Below are 21,421 nucleotides of genomic sequence, written 5' to 3' on the forward strand. Positions count from 1 at the left end.
GCACGTTCAGAACTCCGGCCAGATGATTTGCCATCAGACAAATCTGATGTTCCTGAACCCAGGACCAGAGACGCAGAGCCTCTCTGCAGAGACAATGCGACCCCACTCCTCCCTGCTTGTTGACATACCACATCGCGGTAGTGTTGTCCGTCAGGACTTGAACCCACTGACCGCAAAGGGAAGGGAGGAAGGCCTGGAAGGCCTTGAGTGCCAAACGTATCGCCCGCAACTCCAAAAGGTTGATGTGAAGCAACCTTTCCTCTGGAGACCAAAGACCCTTGATCTCCAGATCCCCAAGATGCGCACCCCACCCGAAAGTGGATGCATCAGTTATCACTGTGGCCACCGATGGAGGTAGATGGAAAGGCTTTCCTTGAGACAGATTGTCCTCCACACTCCACCAAGACCGATCCGCTGCAGCTTCTCTGGAGATCCTCACAGACTCCCTGAGATCTCTGTTGTGCTGATACCACTGCCTGCGGAGGCACCACTGGAGCGCCCTCATGTTCCAGCGTTAATGGTTGACCAACAGAATACTGGAAGCAAACAGACCGAGCAGACGAAGGACCTTCAGGACTGGAACGACTGCTCCATTGTAAAACAAGGGAATAATTTCCTGTATGTCGAGAATCCTTTGTGGAGGTGGGAATGCTCGACACACAGTAGTGTCCCCTATGAACAGGTTGCGCTGAGAGGGCACCAGGCGAGATTTGAGCACGTTTATCGAGAAACCCAATTTGTACAACAGCTGAGTCGTAACCTGCAGATGAGCTTGGTGAAGTCGATTTGCAGTAGTAAGACCAAACGGGAGAACCGCAAACTGATAATGTTGCGACCCTACCGTAAAACAGAGATACTTCCTGTGCGACTCCAGGATCGGAATATGAAAATACGCATCCTGCAAGTCGATCAACACCATCCAGTCCTCCTGTTGCAACGCTTGAAGAACCTGCGCAAGGGTGAGCATCTTTAACTTCTCCTGCTTCAGAAAAAGGTTCAAGATCCTGAGATGCAGGATTGGACGTAGCCTGCCATCCTGCTTGGGTATCAAGAAATACCGGGAGTATCATCCCTGACCCCTTTTCCGCTCTGGAACCACCTCTATCGCACCTTTTTTCAGTAATGTCAGAACTTCCTCCTGCAGGAGAAGGTGGTCCTCCGAGCAAGCACCTTGGCAAGGAGGGTAATTTGGAGGGAATTCCCAAAAGGGAAGAGCATACCCGTTTTCCACAAGATTTAGAACCCAAAGGTCTGTAGTGACCGATTCCCAATCATGTAGAAAATGGGTAAGCTGACCCTCCACAGGACCAACATGATCCAGATGGTGGATCTAGGGCTGCTTTGCTGTGGGAAGAGGGAGGGAGGGAGGAAGAGGAGGAGGAGGGCTGACAACCTCGTGGATGACCTCTGTTCTTGCCCCTGTAGGCCTTATACAGGGTATTTTGCTGCTGCTGCGGCTGCCTGTAGATCCGAAAGGACGACCTCCCAAAACCTCTGTACCTTCTGTAAGAGGAACCTCTAGGCTGCGCCTGCAGACCCAGAGACTTGGCTGTGGCTTTGCTGTCCTTGAACCTTTCCAAGGCTGCATCTGCTTTCTGCCCAAACAGTCCAGAACCATCAAAGGGTAGGTCTAGAAGTGTTGTCTGTACATCTGGAGAGAACTCCGACAACTTAAGCCAAGCACTTCTTGTGGCAACCTATGAGCCCATGATCCTGGCAACAGAGTCCGCAGTGTCCAAACCACTCTGAATAACTTGACGTGCAGCTGCTTGAGTATCCGACAAGACCTCATTAAAATTCTACCTGTCCTCCTCAGACAATTTAGGAGCAAGCTGTTTTGCAGAGTCCATTAGGGTGTGGATGTAATGGCCCAAAAGACAGGTGGCATTTGTGGACTTCAATGCCATACTTGCCGAGGAGAACACCACCTTGGCTGACTGGTCAAGCTTTTTTGACTCTCTATCACCGGGAACTTGAGGAAATGCTCCAGAAGACTTCTTCGAACATGCAGCTTGAACCACCAGACTCTCAGGAGAAGGATGGGATGTTAGGAAGTCCGGATCTCCTGGAGCCGCCCTGTACCTCCTAGCAACAGATTTTGACACTGCCGGAGCCGAAAAGGGCTTACGCAAAACCTCCATAACTGGCTCAGTGATGGCATCATTGAAAGGAAGCAAAGGTTCTACTACAGTGGAGGGAGAATGAAGAACCTCCATCAAGATATTAGACTTAAATTCAGTTTTTGGGAGCTGCAGGTCTAAGAGCTCTGCTGCCTTCCTTATAACTGTGTGGTAAGGAACCACGTCCTTGGAGGGAGCGTCTGAAGGAGGAGAAAGCTCCCATTCTGGGGACATGTCAGGGCCACTTGCTTCCCTTAAGTCTTGAAATAAGTCATCTGACTCTTGAAGCTCACCCTCCTCCAATTCTTCTGCCCGATACCTCTGCTCTTCCAAAATCCTCTGCGCCTCCCGCCTGGATCTTATCCTCGGAACCGGCGTCGGAGGCGCCACACACGACTCCAACGGAGCCGACGTCGAATACGGATCCTGAGACACAGCCTGAGTCGAACGAGGTCGAGCTGGCGGAGCCGGAGATGAAAGGAACGGCGTCAACGTCGACAGGCACCAGACACAATCTTTGTGAGGATCCATGATGGACATATGTCCTCCGCACTCTCTACAGGGCTTGAACCCTGACTTCCTCGACGACCTCTCCAGGAAAGAAGCAAGAGAAGACCAGAAACACAATCCAGAAATACAAAGTAACTACGGAGAGTCCCAGAAAACCGATGGCGCCGACGAGACTCTCTTATGGCTCCAGTGACGTCAGCGGAGCCACGTGTGGAGCCATGCTATTGTGACGTCGTCCTCGTCGGCGTGGAGAGCTACGAAAAATTTCCGAATGTTGCTGGCGCAGGGGATATTCACATGGTGAGGAATCCACTGGCAGATGTATCCATCAGAAGTTTACGGCATCAGTGCTCATAAATTTAACAGCACTCCAAACTTGTTTAAAGCGTGCTGACAATGAAGATGAAAAAACTAATCACTCCATGTGGTGAACGAGTTTAAATCAAAACTAATAAACAAAACGCGGCTCATTTGTGAAAAGTATACCTCAAACTGTAGTTCTTTCCGACGCGTTCCTCTTTGTCAGGAATTCGCAGCTAGAAAACCTTTAATTAGACAAAGAAACCACCGTTATGACATAAATTCACTACGGTCTTGGAGTAAAATATCAACTAATGGAAGCAACTTACTTTCTAAACCTTCCTCGGCGCTACATGGTCATTCAGCAAACAGCAAGGGCACTTCCTGTTAGATAGCACTTTTGAATGCTCATGTGCTAAGCATCTTGAGACATGTAGTTCAAGAAATTTCAAACAGTAATTCATACAGAGGATTAGGTTACATATCCCCTCAGAGTTGACACTTAATTGTTGTCAAGGGCAAAATGAATATTTATTCGTCTCTACGATTTTAAACAGCATTTGAACTTACTGTAGGACGCTTACCCAGAAAAGCACACCTGACATTATTTCTAATGCTCACACACCGAAAACATTCAAGGGGTGAACTCGGTCATGCTCTTGATAATTATGTCATTTCATTTAAACCTGTATTTATGCTGTTACATTTCAATATGAGGTATGCTTCCTTTTGCAGAAGCACTGAATCTATGTCCATTTGTCTTTTTGAAGTGTCTAAGGCAACCAATACCGTCCCCCTAAAATCTCTGTGTGTGCTGTGGACACGAAATGTTCCACCATAAGGGCAGTAAGTACCTTCTTTATCCGTGACCGATGTTGTGTTATGCGTTGATTGACCTGTTGATTAGTTTTCCCTATATCAATCTTATTACAGGGACAAATCACTGCATATATGACATTCCTCGTTTTGCAATTTGTAAAAGAGGAATGCCTCCACATGACAACTTGATGGACAAACTCCGTGCCCTCAATAGTGGAGTCACAGGTCCCACATTTATGGTGGCCCTCCACTGGTTTTAAGTTCCACTGGGCATGAAGCGTACCTCTCTGCTGAGGCTTAAAAATATCCGCTCTGACCAGTTCCTGGCCTAGACTCTTGTTCTTTTTCATTGCAAACAATGGGCGAGGAAAGGGACAGGGCTGATTTTTCAGTAGATGCCAATTACGCAACATGATTTGTCTAAATTTATGAATGTCCGGTCCAAAAGTAGATACACAAACTAGTCGTTCCAATTCGGGTTTCGCCTTTTTCTGCAAAAGAACCTCTCGAGGGGTATACCAAGCAGGCTTCTTTGCGTGCTTAAACAATTTTTTTCGGGTATCCTCTCTTTTGCATTTGGTCACAAAACATAGCCGCATGATGTTCAAAGTCACTCTTGATAGAACAGTTTCTGCGAATCCGCAGCAACTGCGCATATAGCAAATTCTCTTTTAGGCTTTTTGGATGTGCGCTGTTGTGGTGGAGAATTGTATTTTTATCTGTGTCCTTTCGATGTAATGAGACAACTAGTTCATTCTCTAATGACGCTACTTCCAAATCCAGGAAAGTGAACTTTGTATTGCTCTTACTTATGCTAAATTTAATATCAACATGCCTGGAATTCAACCAGTCATGGAAGCTCAAGTTCTTGTACCGACCCAGACCACAAGCACCAGACATCGTCGATATAGCGGAGCCATTAAGTTATGTGTTTACTGAAAGGATTATTCTGAAATATGAATCTATCCTCATATTGTGCCATAAAGAGGACCGCCACTTCTGGGGCGAAAGGACAACCCATGGCGGTCCCCTTTATTTGGAAATGGAAGACATCCTCAAATTTAAAATAATTCTTTTTCAGGGCTACCTCCGCCAATTTTAAAATAAATGACGTAGGGACCCTGTGAGGACGTGATCTTTCTAGATACAGTTCAATGACCTCAAGGGCCGCATGTGAAAAGGTCACCTTCCATTCATGCATACCAATATTGCCTTTTGTGTCGTGGCTAAATCCCTGTCCAATAAGACCCCTCCAAAGGGCCTTTCCTGCTGCCCAGAGTATTTCTGGGAAAGTTACTGACTGTTCATATTGCGTTTAGGAAGTCTGTAATGAATGGCTGTTATTCTCAGAACCCATGTGGAGGAGGACTACGACCCGGATGATGTCTAATGTAACAGGGCTAATGTCCGGCAGGGCACGCAAAAGACTTGACACTTGTTTAGGATACTATTAAAGGTGATACATTTTGAAGATCAAGTTATGGACTTTTGTCTGAGTGCAGTATCGTGGGGAGTTAGAGGTGAGACGGCACTGCCCGTTCCTTCGTCCAGGTGTCCCCTACAGTGGTCGGGTCCCTCCCCATCGCCTATGAAGTAGTGCTACCCCACCTTTGAGGTGGAGACGTTACTCTGGTTCCTTCTTGGGATCAGACACACTTCAATCGGACATCCCTGATTCCCGGGGAGTTCCCGGGCCCCACTAGGGGGCCTTTTCTTTTCCTTTTGTGTATAACGGTCCTGAAGCAGGGCCGCCCAACGATTGGGCTCCAATGGCACAAAATATGTTGAGCTACGTACACATAGCTATCCTGGTACCTTAGGACCTCTAGATAGCGCCACTGTTTTTACTTAGTCCTGGGCCCATATTAAATTAAGTCTCTGTGTTCCGGTGACTATTTTAAGTCACCTTTTGCACACCACTACTCACTGCATTTTGCCCATATGCACCCACCACATACGGCGTCCTCAGATATGAAGAACTCCACCAAAGAAGCCATCAGGCCCGTCAGACATTGCAGCGCCAGTCTGAAGAGGAGTGCCCCATGAAGAAGCATGATACCCTAACAGGTGTGTGAGGGCATTACAATCAGAAATTCAGATCTTCCAGCGACGTGATTCTCGGCCAGGTAGCAGCCCCCAGTGCACCGGCTGAATAGAGGAACGATCTCCTTCGTGTGTTATACAGGAGTGCAGCATTCGGCATACATAAAACAGACCGTGCAAAGCCATGATATCTGCTGCATTGCGTATATCGAATACTCCTGTCCTATATTGATTGGGAAAAGGGCCAGATTCCATCTCTACTCCCGTTGAGATTTATCCTACCAAATTGGCTCTGTTTGAGTCCATACCAAAGCTTTGTTAGAGTTGTGGCATAAATAAATCCTAGAGCCAGTACCTGAAAAGTAGTCTTTAATTTCGCAAAAGCTGACCTTCGTCATCCTTCCATGATTTGAGGGTTCTACATGGGAGTGATTTGTGGATGGGAATAGCGACCCTGCATTTCCTAGATGGATTTGGCCTTCTTGCTCAGAGTAACAGCTATATATTGCCTCCTGACCCAGTATCACTTGAATTTATTAACCTTGTGTGGTGGCAGGTGGGCAGTGGTCACCCTTTGATGTAAATATTGTGTTTTCGTTTTCCTCATAACAAATTTAGTGAATCCATGCACATTCAAACATATGATCAGTATATGTGTAGTCTTCTTGCTTTGCAATGTTGAGGTTGTGGTTTAGAACGGCTCACTAGCAGCACTCCTGACTGTTTTATGACAGCCAGTTTATTGTCAGAAAATTCAGACATTTGCCCATTGATTTTCACAATCGGGACTGCTTGATTCAGAAGCGTGCTTTTTTTGCCATTTTGTTGCAGTTGAGGCATCCATGCAGGAAGCTTTTTTAAAGTATGAGAAAAAGCCTGCCGTTATGAGTGTCCTTGAGACCACTTATTGGAAAGGGGCATTGTATTTTCCACAGCCTGAATAATTAGGGGGGTGCTGATGAAATAGTAGACATGCTATGATGATTCTTGGAACATTAAATCGGCGAAGCTTATGAGCCTGTTGGAATTCAAGGGCCCCTGGAAGTTGATATCAAGTAAGGGCAGCAAAAATGGTTGTAGAAAGGGGATCTTTCCTTGTTCCCCACTTACCAGGAACGCCATGTAGGTACCCCTTTTTGCATGGTAACCCTCCACGTTTTGCCTGACAACTGATGCCACTTGACTTGATGTACACTGGATCCCTGCCAATCAGTTTACCAGGATCTGCTTTCTTTTCCCAAACTTGTACCTTTGTACCCACAATTGGCCCCTCTCTGGCCATAGGTAAACCCCTTGAAAAAGATACCAAGGGCACTGTGGACAGGGAAGGCCTCAAAGGGCTGCAGCACCTATTTTGCCACCCTTAGAAGCCCTATACCTTAACACCCACACACTGCCTTTACAGTCTGCGTGTTTTGGTGCAGAGAAAAGTGAGGCGTCGACATTGCACACATGCTGTTATTCCTGCAATCCACTGCCTGTGACCTAACTAAGCCACCCCTCAAGCAGGGTGCCCTAGACCACACGTGAGGGTACAGCTGCATGAGCACTGCACCCCTACTTGTCCAAGTCCATTCTTAGACATTGTAAGTGCAGTAAAGCCACAAAGAGTATGTAGTGTGGGAGTTGGTCATTACGAACTCCCCAGCTGCATAATGGCTTTACTGAAAACTGGGAAGTTTGGTTGGAAACTTCTCAGCACATTGAACCCACACTGATGCCAGTGTGGGAATTAATGTAAAAGGCACTCAGAGAGCATCTTAGAGACGCCTCCTGAAAAACGACTAGCCCTGTTGTGGTTCCTGAGAGGCTGCCTGCCGTTTGCCACCACAAGACAGGTTTCTGGACCCCTGGGTAGAGACCCTCCGCTCTCTGGGTCCAGAAACAAAGCCCATCCTGGGCAGTGGTGCCATACCTCCTCCCCCAGTGTGGGCTGGGTCCACGAAGGGGAAGCTTCAAAGGTCTGCCGCCTTTGTAAGCTGTCCCTGCCTTTTGTTGCACCAAGCCACTGGCTCCCACTGGTTCTGACCCCCTCTTTGGGTGGGAGAATTGGTGGGAAAACCAAGCTAGGAGGAGAGGTGTGCCCACCTTTGCCAGCCACAACCCTCAGGTAGGGGAGGCGAGGTTAAGCACACATCTGTCCCCTCCATTTTGGAGATGAGGGGACCCAACTAATTAGGAAGATGCTCATGCTCCCCTCCCACTGGAGGGTGGCATAGCAGGGGGTGTACTCACCCCAAGGAAGAGACCCATTGGTCCTGACCTACACATCCCTGTGAACTCTCCTAAATTGAGTATTTAGGAGCAACCTCGAACATTGTCGCCTCCGATTCGAGGAAGAAGGACTGAAGTGCTATGCTGACCCAGGAAGAAGACACCAACTGCTTTGGCTCCAGCCCAACCAGTCTGTCCCAACTCCGACCTGCCTACAGCGGAAACCCCGGCGTGTCCAGCAGCCCCCAGAGCACAAGCACCTGCTCTGCACCCATCTTAAAGTCTCCAGTGAGCACCGGATTTGCTCAACAAAGACAGCCACAGAATCCGGATCCAGGCGACTCTGCAATTTTGCACCAACTGCACCTGATGCCAGAGTTTGAGTGGCCCAACACCCCGAGGAGGTCTCCTCAGCGATCCTGACATAAGATCCCTGACCTGCCTCAAGCGGACGCCTGCAGCCTAAACCTGAAGGGTCCCCCCGACCTGAGTTGGTAAGATCAGACACCCCTGCACCAGAAGCCTCACGGCCTTGGTGGCCCAACCGAAGGTGTCCAGGCATCCCACCCGAAGGTGTCCAGGCATCCCACAAGAATCCAACTTACCTCTCAAGCCGTTGGTTGCCTTCAGGAAGCCTTTTTAACCGAGCCTGCAGCATCTTTTCCAAACTGGAGATCTCCATTGCGAATGACGGGGCTCCCGATGTCTTCTTGGCACTCTGCATCCGTCCACCTCTGTTCCGCTGGTGGTGCAGTTCCTGTGCTGATTGTTTGTCCCTGCAGTGCTGATCCTGACTCAGGAGCTTTGCTCCCAATCCAGAGTGGTCTGCTCGTAAGCAGCTCCTGATCGAAAGTCCCCTTAGCCCCATTGGCTAACATTGAGCCCCTGCACTCTCAAACTGCACCACCAGCGGCACTGGGGCGGAAGGGTTCAGTGTCTAACTGGACCTTGGGGAACCCTGTTCCTAACCCCCAAAAGCCATACTTGCAGGTCGAGTACTTACCTGTAAACTGTTAACCCCCTTTTTCCCATAGGAACCAATGTTGAGATTTTTGTTCCTAAAAATGTTCTGTCGAGCTGAACTTTTGTATGAAAGAACTGTAACTGGGTTTTAAACCCCAAAGTGTCTTACTTACCTTTGTTTTGTAGGATCCATGGTGTGATAGCTTGGCATATCATTCCAAGTAGTTGATGTAATCCAACTGTAATCTAAAAGTATTTCAAAAGTAATCTCCATGTATTTTAAACTGTTCTAAAACAAATACAAACCTATTACAATTTCAGTCACAACTGCATTTCCTTGTAAAAGTGTACATTTGAAAGTATATTCTACTTACCTGTACCAAGAAATAATACATAAGTATACCTTTTTCATACTTACCTAATTGGTCTGTATTCTGTCTGAGTGTATGTAATTGGTCCTTTATTGGGTGAATACAATAAATGCTTAACACACCCTCCTGATAAGCCTAACTGCACGACCACACTACCACAAAGAGAGCTGTTAGTAATTATCTAATTTAGGCTTTTCTATACCTTAGGGCAGAGGTCTTCCTTCTGTGGGGTGTGCCTCCTGGGGGGGCGTGGAAACATCTTGGGGGGGGGGGGGGGAGGGGGGAGAGATGGGACGTGAGCACCACAGAAAGATTTCCCCTTTTCTTCATTCATTCCAAAGTCTGAAGCACATGTACTGCTGTTTATTCTTGAGAATCGTGGCCATCGCAAACGGGTCTCGCTCTGATTTGAAGCAGCAGTCAGAGCAAATAACTATGTTGAGGCATCAACCTTGACATTCCTTTAATCCGAGACACTGCAGCATAAAGGTAGGAAATGGCAACCAATTGCACTTCCATACAGAATGAAACTTAAAAACATATGCTGCTTTGCAGGGAGATTGGTGCTTCTTCCCTGCCCTTCGCCTTTCTTGCTGGTGCCTTTTTGGCATCCTTGCTGCTGCCTTTTACATCAGTTCATTGCACTGCTGTCTAAACATTTGAAGCTACTCGTAGGTTAAGTTTAAACATTTTCCTGTAGTACAATTTCCTTATTCCCCCATCTTCGCCCTACTTCTGTTTTTTTACCGCTGCCAAACATAAATTGAGTTTTGTCTCACAGCACGGCACTTGTACGAACATTATCACTCATCAGGCGTTCACACTGTCAGACAAGCAGACATTCTTTCACACATAAATACACACACACACGTAGGTAATGCGGCAGTTCCACGGACTGTTGACGTACTTGAAACAGGGAAAGGTTCCCGAAACTTGGATGGGTTTAAACACCACCAGAAGGGAAAGGAAAGTTAGTGAATCAGAATGTAATATCCAGAAACTCTACCCCGCGCTGGTACTTTTAGATTGCAGTCACTTACTCACTCTAATTCTACAAATTATGGGTCGCATGAAAAGGTACACTTCCGGAGTCACCTCTGACCTTCTCAAGGTCCGGGTGATGCTTTCTTTGCTGAAAATCTTTTTAAAAGGCAGAGGAACACCCTGATAACCAGACAAAAAGGAACCATTAAATAAATATAAACTGGAAAAAAAATAGAGCTCTTTGAGGTCTTACACAGGGCATAACTGCGCCGTTCAAATGCTGATGATCTAGTGGCCTTGCACTTTGTTGTCAAGAGGTCTCAGTTGAGTCTTCTCTGTGAGGCATTTTCAGTGCTTGAGGCAAAATTGCATTTGACCATTTGTCATAATTGTCCATAATAATAAGGCATTTTCAGGCTATTTATTGCAGTTTTGCACCCCTTCCTGATCATTTGTGATCGTGCTGTCAAGAAGCTTTCTGCACAGCCTTATTGTAGGTTCGGCCCATTAAACCCCGATCGTTGCTGTGTATTCCTATCCCAGCTCTAGTCAAGGAGGCCATTTTCGTTGCCTGCACCAGGGCCCATAGTATCTATACTGCGTTTACATGATAATACAAAATAAACACATGGCAGTGAGAATTTCAATTGATTGAGATGCATCTTCAGAGCAAAGGCTTTGCCCTGAGAAATATATGCTTGCCAGATCTGCCAACATTCTGCTTGTTTGCTGGATCAGGCTGCGTAGTATTAGATGCGGTTCTGCAAGTTGTGGGTTCATTCACAGACCTTGTGGTGGTTTTACCTAAAGGAAAGTGCCCCATTAAAGGGCACTGAATGAGCTCAGTGGTTGTGGGCCAAATTTACAACTCGCTAATCTTAACTTTACAAAACTCTGCTAATGTTGTTTTGCTGTTGTGAAAATTAGTCATCCGCTTACGCTTCAGGGATAAACTGGTTGTCACAGATGCAACATCCCAACTTTCAGAAATGTTTGTGATGTGGGGCCCGACTCCTGGAAATATTGCCAGGGGGGGCTTGGCCTAAAAAGGTTTGAAGACCTCTGCCTTAGGGGATCCCCTGGACTCTGTGCACACTATACCTTACTTTGGTATAGTATTTTCAGAGCCAGCTTCCTACCCCCCATGAATGTGTATGTTCTTTTTCCTTGGGTGATCCTTCAAATCTGGTACTTTGGCCTTAGGGCTTTAGATTTTAATGCACCAGATTGGCTGCTATTTAACATGTCTCTCAGGCTCCTCAGCTCGCCTGTCCATGGAGTCTAGGTGCCTGTGTAGTATGTAAGCACAGTTCCGTTCTTTTGGAATAAAATGTAATAATTTTGGCACTCATCGCAGTGTTCTCCCTTTTTTATAGTATCAAAGGTAACCTCTGACATTTTGGGTTGCTTTTCCGGAGTTTGAGGGTTCTTACCAGCTAGCAATTTAGAAAATGACTGTTTTTTTAAAATAGACAAATGGCTAAAGAACAGCTGCTTCAAGTGACCTGTAGCATAGGTGAATTACTCATTGCAGCTTCTATTTAAGAGATCAGATTCCAGTGCACTGACTACAAAGAATAGGTGTGGTGGGTCAAAGATAGTGTGGTGGTGTGCCTAGACAGTAGCCAGCCCACCGTTTGTTCACCTATGTCTGCAATTGTGTTTTATGTGCTTAATAATTTGTAAAATGTGTACCAATGTGGTGTGGACTTGGCAATAATATACCATATTATCTAGCCAGACATAATCTCCTTCTTCTCTGATGATGAGGGTGAATCTAATTGTGCGATATACTATTGAAAAATTGTCCAATAGGATTGCAGAAATAAGCACTGCCACCCGGCAGTCTCTGCACACCACTTTGCGTTCTCTTTTCCAACATTGACTACTCCTGCAATATCTATCGCAAGCCCTTCAAGTCACTGTGAGCGGTGTAGTCACTATGCAGTAAAATTCATCCTGGGCATGACCTCCCCAGGACTTGTTGTAGCCCACTGCAGCACCAATTCACAGTGAACATTCAGGGTAAAGCAATATAGAATGAAGTAGCGTGGACCCTTTGTAACAATGCATCACAAGCACTTTTTTGCCCCTTTTTTCATATCAGTAGTGTGACCTGTCCAGTCTACCTGGCCCAAATCTGAAGCTTACACAGTTTAAGCCCTGCAGCTGATAACCTGGCCTGCGTCTCCTTTGCATCTGGGTTTTATACTTCCCATTTGGAGGAGCGCCCTCATCACACACCCCATTCTAGCGTTATATTGAGCCTCCAACAGCCAACAAGATGAGAACAGGATGTTTCTTCCAACCAGTGTGGCGTGTGAGTGGGGCTGAGGTCCGAGTAATAACTCGGGTGGAGGACACACTCAGACCTCTCTTAGTAGTATGGTCAGAGAGGGTTAGGTATGGCTCGTTCTGCTAGCATCAGCACCAAAAGAAAGCAGTCTCGTGATAAAGCTAGTGGTCTCAGCGCCTCTTTCCTGCCTGGAGTACCCACCATCCAGTCTATGTGTTCTAGAAAATAACCAGGCGGTCTCCTTGGTTGACCATAGGAGTTCACAGGGCAGCCACCCACCACCCTGGGCTCAATCCTGGCCCCTGTCTCTGTTAATTTCCCATGATATTAGGGCAAGTACAGTTATCTAATCAAGGAGTAGGAAAGCAAAGTATTCCACGTGTCTCTTCTGAATTTACACAGAGAAAGTTGCTTTTTGAAAGCAGAAACTAAACCTATCAGATTGAGATCTTTAAATGGTTTCTCTTCCTCGTTCAGCCAAACATAGTGCACACAAATCTGAAGCATTATTTTAGAATGATTTACTTAAGCCCATGTAATGCAAAACCTGTTATTGCAACAGATATTAAAAGTGTTAATCATAAATAAATGCAGAATAAATATTATGAAAACAGGCACATTATGTTCCCTTATTAATGAATCAGATAATGACGGTGAGCACTGAAAGGTCTTCCACCATGAGAGGTGCAGTGCATTTGTTGTACAGCTTAATACTGAAGGAAGATTGCAATCAGCAGCCTGCAAGGCCAATTTGTTTCAGAGAAGCCAGTGTGTTTTCAGTCAGCAGCCTTGGTAGAAAAGCAAGTTCCCTAAATGGAAAAAAAGAGTTGATACCTTTATTTTTTAAAATATATTTTTTATATTGATTCTTGAAACTCTAGTGAGTATTTGTCCTTATTAGTGCTACAATGAGAGAGAAAAACTCATTAGCCTTATTTCGGCAAGTAAACTCCCTGGGCTGACTACCGTTATATGAATATATGAATATGTAAACTAACGGCACACTATCAAACTCATAATACATGCAACACTTACAATAATAATCATAACTACAGAAAAATAGTAATTAGTGAGAAACAGCATATGAGTCCATTAGGCCTAAAGGAATGATGGCTAGGTGTAAAATATGGAAGGCAGCAGTGCAATCAGTTCCACACACACCACACGCTCTGTTATCTAACTGACTAACTGTTCTACGCTGTTGGAACTCACTGTAATGTTTGTGGCCTTCCTGCAGATATTTCCATCTTTTTTACTGTAGCACTTTGTAACACCTTTCTCTTGACTTGAACCAAAGACATCCTCGCAGTGTGCTGTTCTAGTTTATCTTGTGTTCTGGTCACTTTCTGGCCCGCTCATTTCATTTAACCATGGAGGGCCTGAAAAATCCCCTCAATTCCTTGAAGGTAGAATCTCATGTTCCGATAAAATCTGGAACTCTGTTACTTTAATGAGATGGGTGTTGGATGTTGTGAGGAAGGATCACTTTTGTCTTGTCTTATGTTATGTATGATGTGCATGTGAGTGTTAAACTTCAAATTAGCCTTTCCATTACATCAAAAGCAATATGATTGAGGGTGTGGCATGCTTTAGCCGAGACTCTAACAGGTGAGTTTCCGCACTATATAAATGATTGATTTATGGTGCTTTATGACGAATACAAGAACGGTCCAAGAAGTTCAGTTTACATTATTGTATACGTTCTGACTTCAGAACATGGTGGCATCTTAGCTGAATTTGTTCTTTAGCTTCGGCCAGACCTTAGAAGTTGGTCATAGAATTCCTGATAAAATTTAAGCTTCAGAAATTATTTCTTTCTGTAAGGGTAGCCAATTTATAAAATCTGGGCTTTTCCAGCCTAAATGGAGCAGGTGACCTGAAAGTCAATGTGGAGGAATTTCAAATAAACACTGATCTTGAGTAGTTGGGTGCTCAGTATATATTTTAAAAGAAACAGTTGATTGGTGATTCAATACTGAAATCATCCAAACTCCCAAAAAATAATCAGATGAACTTGAAAGGAGATGCCTGTCGTTCCTGAAAACTGTAGTGTGGCACAAGAAATAAGTAGTAGAGATGCCATGGTAACGAAACTCCTCACAGGCTTTTGTTTATTTCCGATTGGCAGCAGGATTATAATTTGAACGTAAATGATTTCAGTGCTTTTTATTTTTCTTCATCTGGCTGTTTACATGTAGGTTGGTAAAGATTTCAGTTTAATTTATGGCCGAAAGATATTTGTGATGAATAATAACGATTTACTCTTTCACTTTACCTTTTATAGGCTTTGTATCCACTCATCACCTGTCTCTTATGTGTCAGTCAAAAGCAGTTCTTTTTAAACAACTGGCACGTTTTCCTGCAGAACTGTTTGTCCCATTTAAAGGTAAGTGATTGCAATCTATAAACTCGTACTGTAAATGTAATGAAATTGTAATAGTATGAAGTAGTTAAAATGATTTTGTTTTCATTACCTAAATCATACTGCTATAGGATATGCACCCAAACTCATATTTAATATTATTCTGGTACATGTGATAGCCTGTGTTTTTACCACATATACAAAATGGTTAATACTCAGTCATAAGTATACTTACTAATTCATGAATTGTGAATTTAAAAAGTGACACATTTGAGACATTCAACATATGACCGTGCAACATTTTCCTTCAAATTGAAACAAGATCAATTACATTTTTGAAAAATAACTCTTTCTCTTTGGATTTTCGGATTACTTCAAATATATATATTTTTTTAATCTGACTGGCTAAATTATATTCATGGGTTTATTTTTAGGGCGGCAGTCATATTGCTCTGCTTAAACTACCAGTTTTCTCAACATATCTGTGCTGAATATCATGATGTTGCGGTTCACAATGGGCTGCATAGCTTCATAAAATCCTTCATGCTTCTCTGTTGTATGCATGTTCTTGCATAATTTAAATCTAACTAACCACATTTGAGTGTACCTTGCATGCTTCCATTATCCATGTTTTTTATTTGCTGTCACATACCATTAATTTAATTTTCTAATTTTACTTTTCACCTTGGCCACATTTCATAATGTGTCTAGCACCACACGTCTAAAGTAACATGTTCTTTAATAGCTTTAAGACATCTGGCCTTCTGTTACCTTTAATTGTGGCCAAATGATGGTTTAAGGTTGCTGTCTTTTTAATTAATGCTTTAATTGATAATGTCCCAGCAACATTAAGCAGATGGCCCATTTCATTGTAATTGTTAGGTTATATTCTCAGATATTTTGAAGACTTCTTGACTTATATAGAATATGGAAACAAAAATGGAAAACCACAATTGTCTGTATGAGATATTGTACTTGTATAGAGTTTCTGTATACAATATTAAGGGTGAAATATTTGTTGTAGTACATAATGCCAATATCTATTATCCCCATGGTTATTCAAGAAACCCCCTATTTTCATTTCACCGCTTTGGGCAAAAATTAAAGATGGGGAGCAAGGGAAAAATAAGTTGTTCATTTGTTCTTGCAAAGCAAAAACGTTTTGGTAATATGATGAAATTAGTTTGCGGATCCATACTTCCAGCTAGAGCAGGTCGTTTTCAGTTGTCTTTTGTTTTGTGCCTTTTTTCATCTAACATGCATGTGCCTCCCATTCTCATGTTTGTTATGTTTTGCTGTCTCATATTGCTTTATTTAGATGCCATCTAACAACAGTATCAGAAAGCAAATAGAAACCCTTCAGGTGAGTGCATGTGATGTAGTAGGGCAAGAGAGGTAAATAACAGCTTTCCATGCCACTGCCATTTTCTGCTTGTGTTTGTTACTTTATGTACGTTTCCGCAAAACTAATTTGGGAATTGCGAAGAAGCATGAAGGTGAAGCAGCAAAAAAACATACTGAAGAAACTGTAACCTGTAAAAAGGAAGAATAATTGTGAACAAGTATTACAATTGCAGCTTCTTTATAGTTGTTTGTGACATACTTTGCACAGTTATAAAATGAAAGTTTTTCTTTAGCCATCTGAAATTTTAAATTCTTATTTTGTCATCAAACCCTCTCATCGTAAATCGTTCAGTCCATAAAGAATGTTTGACTTTAAATGTTTGAGCCAATGTGTACAGCAGCACCTGGGCGCATACTCACAATCATTTGCTCCATGTAATTCAGTGCCTATGTATTCTAGCATAAATTGGCCGCTGTTGTTGTACTTCAATTGTAATATCTATGCTGCAAGTTAATAAAGTAATTGTTAATTACTAGAACTTTATAGCAAATGTCTGCCTAGCTTAGGTTAAGACTTGTTTTCACCAGAAGCCTATTGGCTACCGAATAAGACCAAATGATCTACAAAAGATCAATTTAGGTCAAACTGGCTCATCATTTCCTAAGTAAATTTAACAAAGTTTTGTTTTCCTTTATTTCAGAATAAAGACCCCAAAATGTCCCGAGTTGCACTGGAATCGTTGTATAGATTGTTATGGGTTTATGTAATTAGAATAAAATGTGAAAGCAACACTGTAACACAAAGGTATGTTTTCTACCTATGCAATTAAAATATGTATATTGGAATATGCTTCATAATGAGATTTAGCAAAAATGTCTATTAAAACATCATGAAATCAGTTTGTACTTTTTTTTTAGCATCCTAAACATAGATGCAGTACAAAGACTCACTGTACACCATTACCCCAGCAATTATATAAGAACATTGCTGAGGGTGTCTATATTTCAGCATCTGAAAGAAACACGTTAGTTAGATTCCTCACCTTAGAATATCCCCAGGCGTCAGACTGGATCCGGAAGATTTTTCGTCAGCAATACCCCTTGCGCGTCGCTAGGCGTCGTCTGCGGCTCCGCGTCCGTCGTAACCGTCGTGCGCCGGGATGACGTCGTCGGAGTACTTAGACGCCGCCCTCGCGCGCTGACGTCAGTTCTTCTTTTTTCCGCGCCAGTAAGCGCAGATCCGGGAGAGCTACCCCTTTTAGTCTTTTTTGACTAAATCTTTTTTGATCATTTTTGATCCTTGTCTGTCGACATCTGGTGCCGGTAGGATGCCTGGGTTCAAGGCTTGTGAGGATTGTCATCGACTGATGTCGGTGACCGATCACCACCGCCGGTGCCTCTACTGCTTAGGCCCCGACCACGACGCGGAGTCGTGCAACGACTGTCAGGCCCTGACTTCGAAGGCTAGGCGGGAGCGGTCCCGCAAGCTTCTCGAGCTTCGCCACTCGGCTCCGCGTCGTGCGCGATCCCGGTCCAGGAGGAGGTCCAAGGATCGCTCGCGGAGCCCTAGCCGACGCCATCGCTCGTCCGGCTCCAAGTCGTCGGGTAAGTCCAAACGCTCCAAGAAGTCCAAGAGGCGACATCGCTCTTCGGACTCCCCTCGCCGGTCGCGCGACTTGGCCGAGGGTCAGGGTGGTTCCACCCCCGCGGCTCCGGCGGAGCCGCAGGTGCCGCGTCCGCCCCCATACCTTCCGGTCCCTGGGGCTGACGCGGCGCCGGCGGAGATCAGTGCCTTCCTCTCGGCCATGAGGAGCCTGGCCCCGCCGTCGACGCCCGCTGGCGCGCCTTCGGGCCCCGCGGACTCGACTGGGCGACCTCGCGTGCCGGCGGCTCCGGCCCCGGCGCCGTCGACGACTCCGGTCTCGACGCCGCAGGTCCCCGCGGGGCCCTTGCCTGGGCCCCAGTCGACGCCGGTTGACCTAGTCACTCCTCCACCGGCGCCGACGCCTGAACCACCGACGCCGTCACCGGCGCCGCCGACGCCGACACCTGTGACGCCGACACCCCGGTTTAGCCCTCATCCGGACCCGACGCCGGCACGGCGTCCGCCGACGCCGCATCCGACGCCGCTTGAGTCCTACCATCTCTACAGTCCGGTTCCGATCATTCCTCCTGTTTATCAGGAATCGGAAGAAGGGGGCGACTGGGAGGGGTTCGAGGACCCTCTGGCTGTTCAGTCACAGCTTTCTCAGGACTGGGCAGATGAACTGGGGGAGGCCAGTGGGCTGGACACCTCGCCAGACACTGGATTCACTTCTCCTCCGACCGTGGCTTCGGAGGAGGGTGCAGCATTTTCTGTGGTGCTGCGCAAGGCGGCTGAGGCCCTTGGGCTCGAGTTGCCTGCCGTGGCTGTGAGGACTAACATCCTCACTGAGGTGCTTCAAACCTCAGCAAGCTCCACTGAGCCTCTGCTGCCGTTCAACGAGGCCCTCACTGACGTTCTGCAGGGCACCTGGTCCAAGCCCTCCACAGTTCCTCCTGTGGACAGGAACGTTGCCAGGCGCCACCGCCCTGCTCCGGGCGACCCCAGTTTCCTGTCCCAACACCCCACCCCCGAGAGTCTGGTTATCCAGGCCTCTACTTCCCAATCCTCCTTCCCGACCGCTCCGCCGGATCGGGATTCCAAGAGACTCGAGCAGTTCGGCAAGAAACTGTTTTCGTCCCTTAGTTTGGGCCTGCGGTCCTTAAATACCGCCTGTCTCTTGGACCGTTATTCCCATTCCCTGTGGGATACGGTGGAGGACGTGCTGCCCCTGTGTCCGGAGGAGGTCCGGACGCGTCTTACCCAGGCTTTGGCCGATGGGAGGGATGCAGCACGGCACGCCATACGATGTGGGCTTGACACCACGGACTCGCTGGGTCGGGCAATTTCCACCACGGTGGCGCTCCGCCGCCACGCCTGGATGCGGTCCACGTCATTTTCCGGGGATGTCCAGACAACCCTCATGGACATGCCCTTTGATGGCACTCGCCTGTTTGGTGAGAAGGCGGACAGTGCGCTGAACCGCTTTAAGGACTCCCGGGCTACGGCCAAGTCCTTGGGCCTCGCGGCTCCGCGGGCGCACACCTCCGCTTTTCGCCCCTTTCGTGGCCAAGGAAGGGGCGCCTCCTCACGTCCGCAAAGCCACCAGCCGCAGAACCAACCTGCGCGCGGTCGCGGACGTGGCTTCCGCCGTGGCGGAAATGGAGGCCGACGTGGTCAGCCCACATCCACCCCGGCAGCATCCGCCTCAAAGCCTTCCTAGTCCGAGCTTTCAGGCCCATACCACGCCAGTGGGCGGCAGAGTTCGCCATCACCTGCTCCACTGGCGGTCCATAACATCGGACAGGTGGGTGCTGCAAATCGTCCGAAGGGGCTACTCCCTCCCCTTCGAGACGACCCCTCCAGCCATGCCACCGCAGCACCACCGTATCTCGGGGGATCATTTGGATCTTCTCCGCGAGGAAGTTTCGGCTCTCTTGGCCAAGGGGGCCGTCGAGCGCGTTCCGAGTCCAGAAGTAGGTCGTGGTTGTTATTCCCACTACTTTCTGGTTCCCAAGAAGGGCAAGGGGGGCCTACGCCCTATCTTGGACCTCCGGAACGTCAATGCCTTCCTCCGAAAGGAAAGGTTCAAGATGCTAACGTTGGCTCAGGTTTTAGCTGCCCTAGACCCTGGAGACTGGATGGTGGCGTTGGACTTGCAGGACGCTTATTTCCACATCCCCGTCCTGCCGGCCCACCGGCGTTACCTGCGGTTCACGGTGGGCCAAGAGCACTTTCAGTTTACCGTGCTTCCCTTCGGCCTCACCAGTGCCCCTCGGGTGTTCACGAAAGTGATGGCGGTGGTCGCAGCTCATCTGCGCAGATCAGGGGTTCCAGTCTTCCCCTATCTCGACGACTGGTTGTTGAAGGCGGGCTCGCCCCAGGCAGTCGTCTCCCACCTCCAGACTACGGCGGATCTCCTGCATTTGCTGGGGTTTTCCATCAACGTGCCGAAGTCACACCTGAGTCCCTCTCAGGAGCTCCTCTTCATCGGAGCGGTTCTCGATTCGGCGCGGTTCCGGGTCCATCCACCGGAACAGCGGGTCCGGGATATACGGGCCCTGATTCCCATCTTTCGGCCTCTATCCCGGGTTTCGGTCAGGCTAGTGTTGCGGCTTCTGGGGCTGATGGCCTCCTGCATCCTACTAGTGCATCACGCCAGGCGGCGCATGCGGGCTCTGCAGTGGGACCTGAAGTTTCAGTGGGCCCAGCATCACGGCAACCTGTCCGACCATGTCTTGATCTCGGAGGGCACTGCACAACAGTTGCAGTGGTGGCTCACGGACCGCGAGTGGGTCAAGGGCAAGAGCCTCTCCCTTCCCCAACCAGAGCATGTCGTAGTGACGGATGCGTCCCTCCTGGGATGGGGTGGCCATATGTGAGAGGCGGAGATCAGAGGCCTCTGGTCTCCGGCGGAGTCTCGTCTCCACATCAACCTGTTGGAGTTGAGAGCGATCCGGCTTGCACTGAAAGCCTTCCTTCCCTCTGTCAGGGGAAGTGTCGTGCAGGTGTTCACGGACAACACCACCGCCATGTGGTACTGCAACAAACAGGGCGGGGTGGGGTCGTGGACCCTTTGTCAGGAGGCTCTGCGCCTCTGGACATGGCTGGAACACCAGGGCGTCACCCTGGTGGTTCAACATCTGGCGGGCTCTCTGAACGCCAGAGCAGACGAACTCAGCCGCCGGTGCATGATGGATCACGAATGGCGTCTGAACTCCGAAGTGGCGCAAGGCCTCTTTCAGCAGTGGGGAGAGCCTTGGTTAGATCTATTCGCCACCGAAGAGAACGCGCAATGTCAGCAGTTCTGCGCGTTGGAATTTCCAAGGCGGCACTCGCTCGGCGACGCTTTTCGTCACGAGTGGAGTTGCGGTCTGTTGTACGCCTTTCCGCCTATACCACTTCTGCCCAGAGTGCTGAAGAAGATCAGGCGCGACCGGGCCCAAGTCATCTTGGTGGCTCCGGATTGGGCACGAAGATACTGGTATCCCGAGCTACTCAGTCTGTTGACCG

The 21,421-nt window shown here is 47.3% G+C and overlaps 1 protein-coding gene across 19 annotated transcripts in view; it reads left to right on the forward strand.

Annotated features, from left to right (window-relative positions):
* Window positions 1-21,421, forward strand: part of FRYL (FRY like transcription coactivator) — a 2,516,714-nt gene that overhangs the window by 640,566 nt on the left and 1,854,727 nt on the right. For 12 of the 19 annotated variants that reach the window (XM_085642126.1, XM_085642125.1, XM_085642131.1 and 9 more), the window contains 3 exons: window positions 14,905-15,006; window positions 16,301-16,345; window positions 17,028-17,131. In XM_085642126.1, coding sequence (XP_085498252.1) covers window positions 14,905-15,006; window positions 16,301-16,345; window positions 17,028-17,131 — 251 coding nt within the window. The remainder of the gene's footprint in view (window positions 1-14,904; window positions 15,007-16,300; window positions 16,346-17,027; window positions 17,132-21,421) is intronic. The other 7 variants (XM_085642132.1, XM_085642134.1, XM_085642133.1 and 4 more) reach the window with 1 other exon arrangement.

Source organism: Triturus cristatus, chromosome 2_2, assembly GCF_964204655.1.
Source record: "Triturus cristatus chromosome 2_2, aTriCri1.1, whole genome shotgun sequence".
NCBI lineage: Eukaryota > Metazoa > Chordata > Amphibia > Caudata > Salamandridae > Triturus > Triturus cristatus.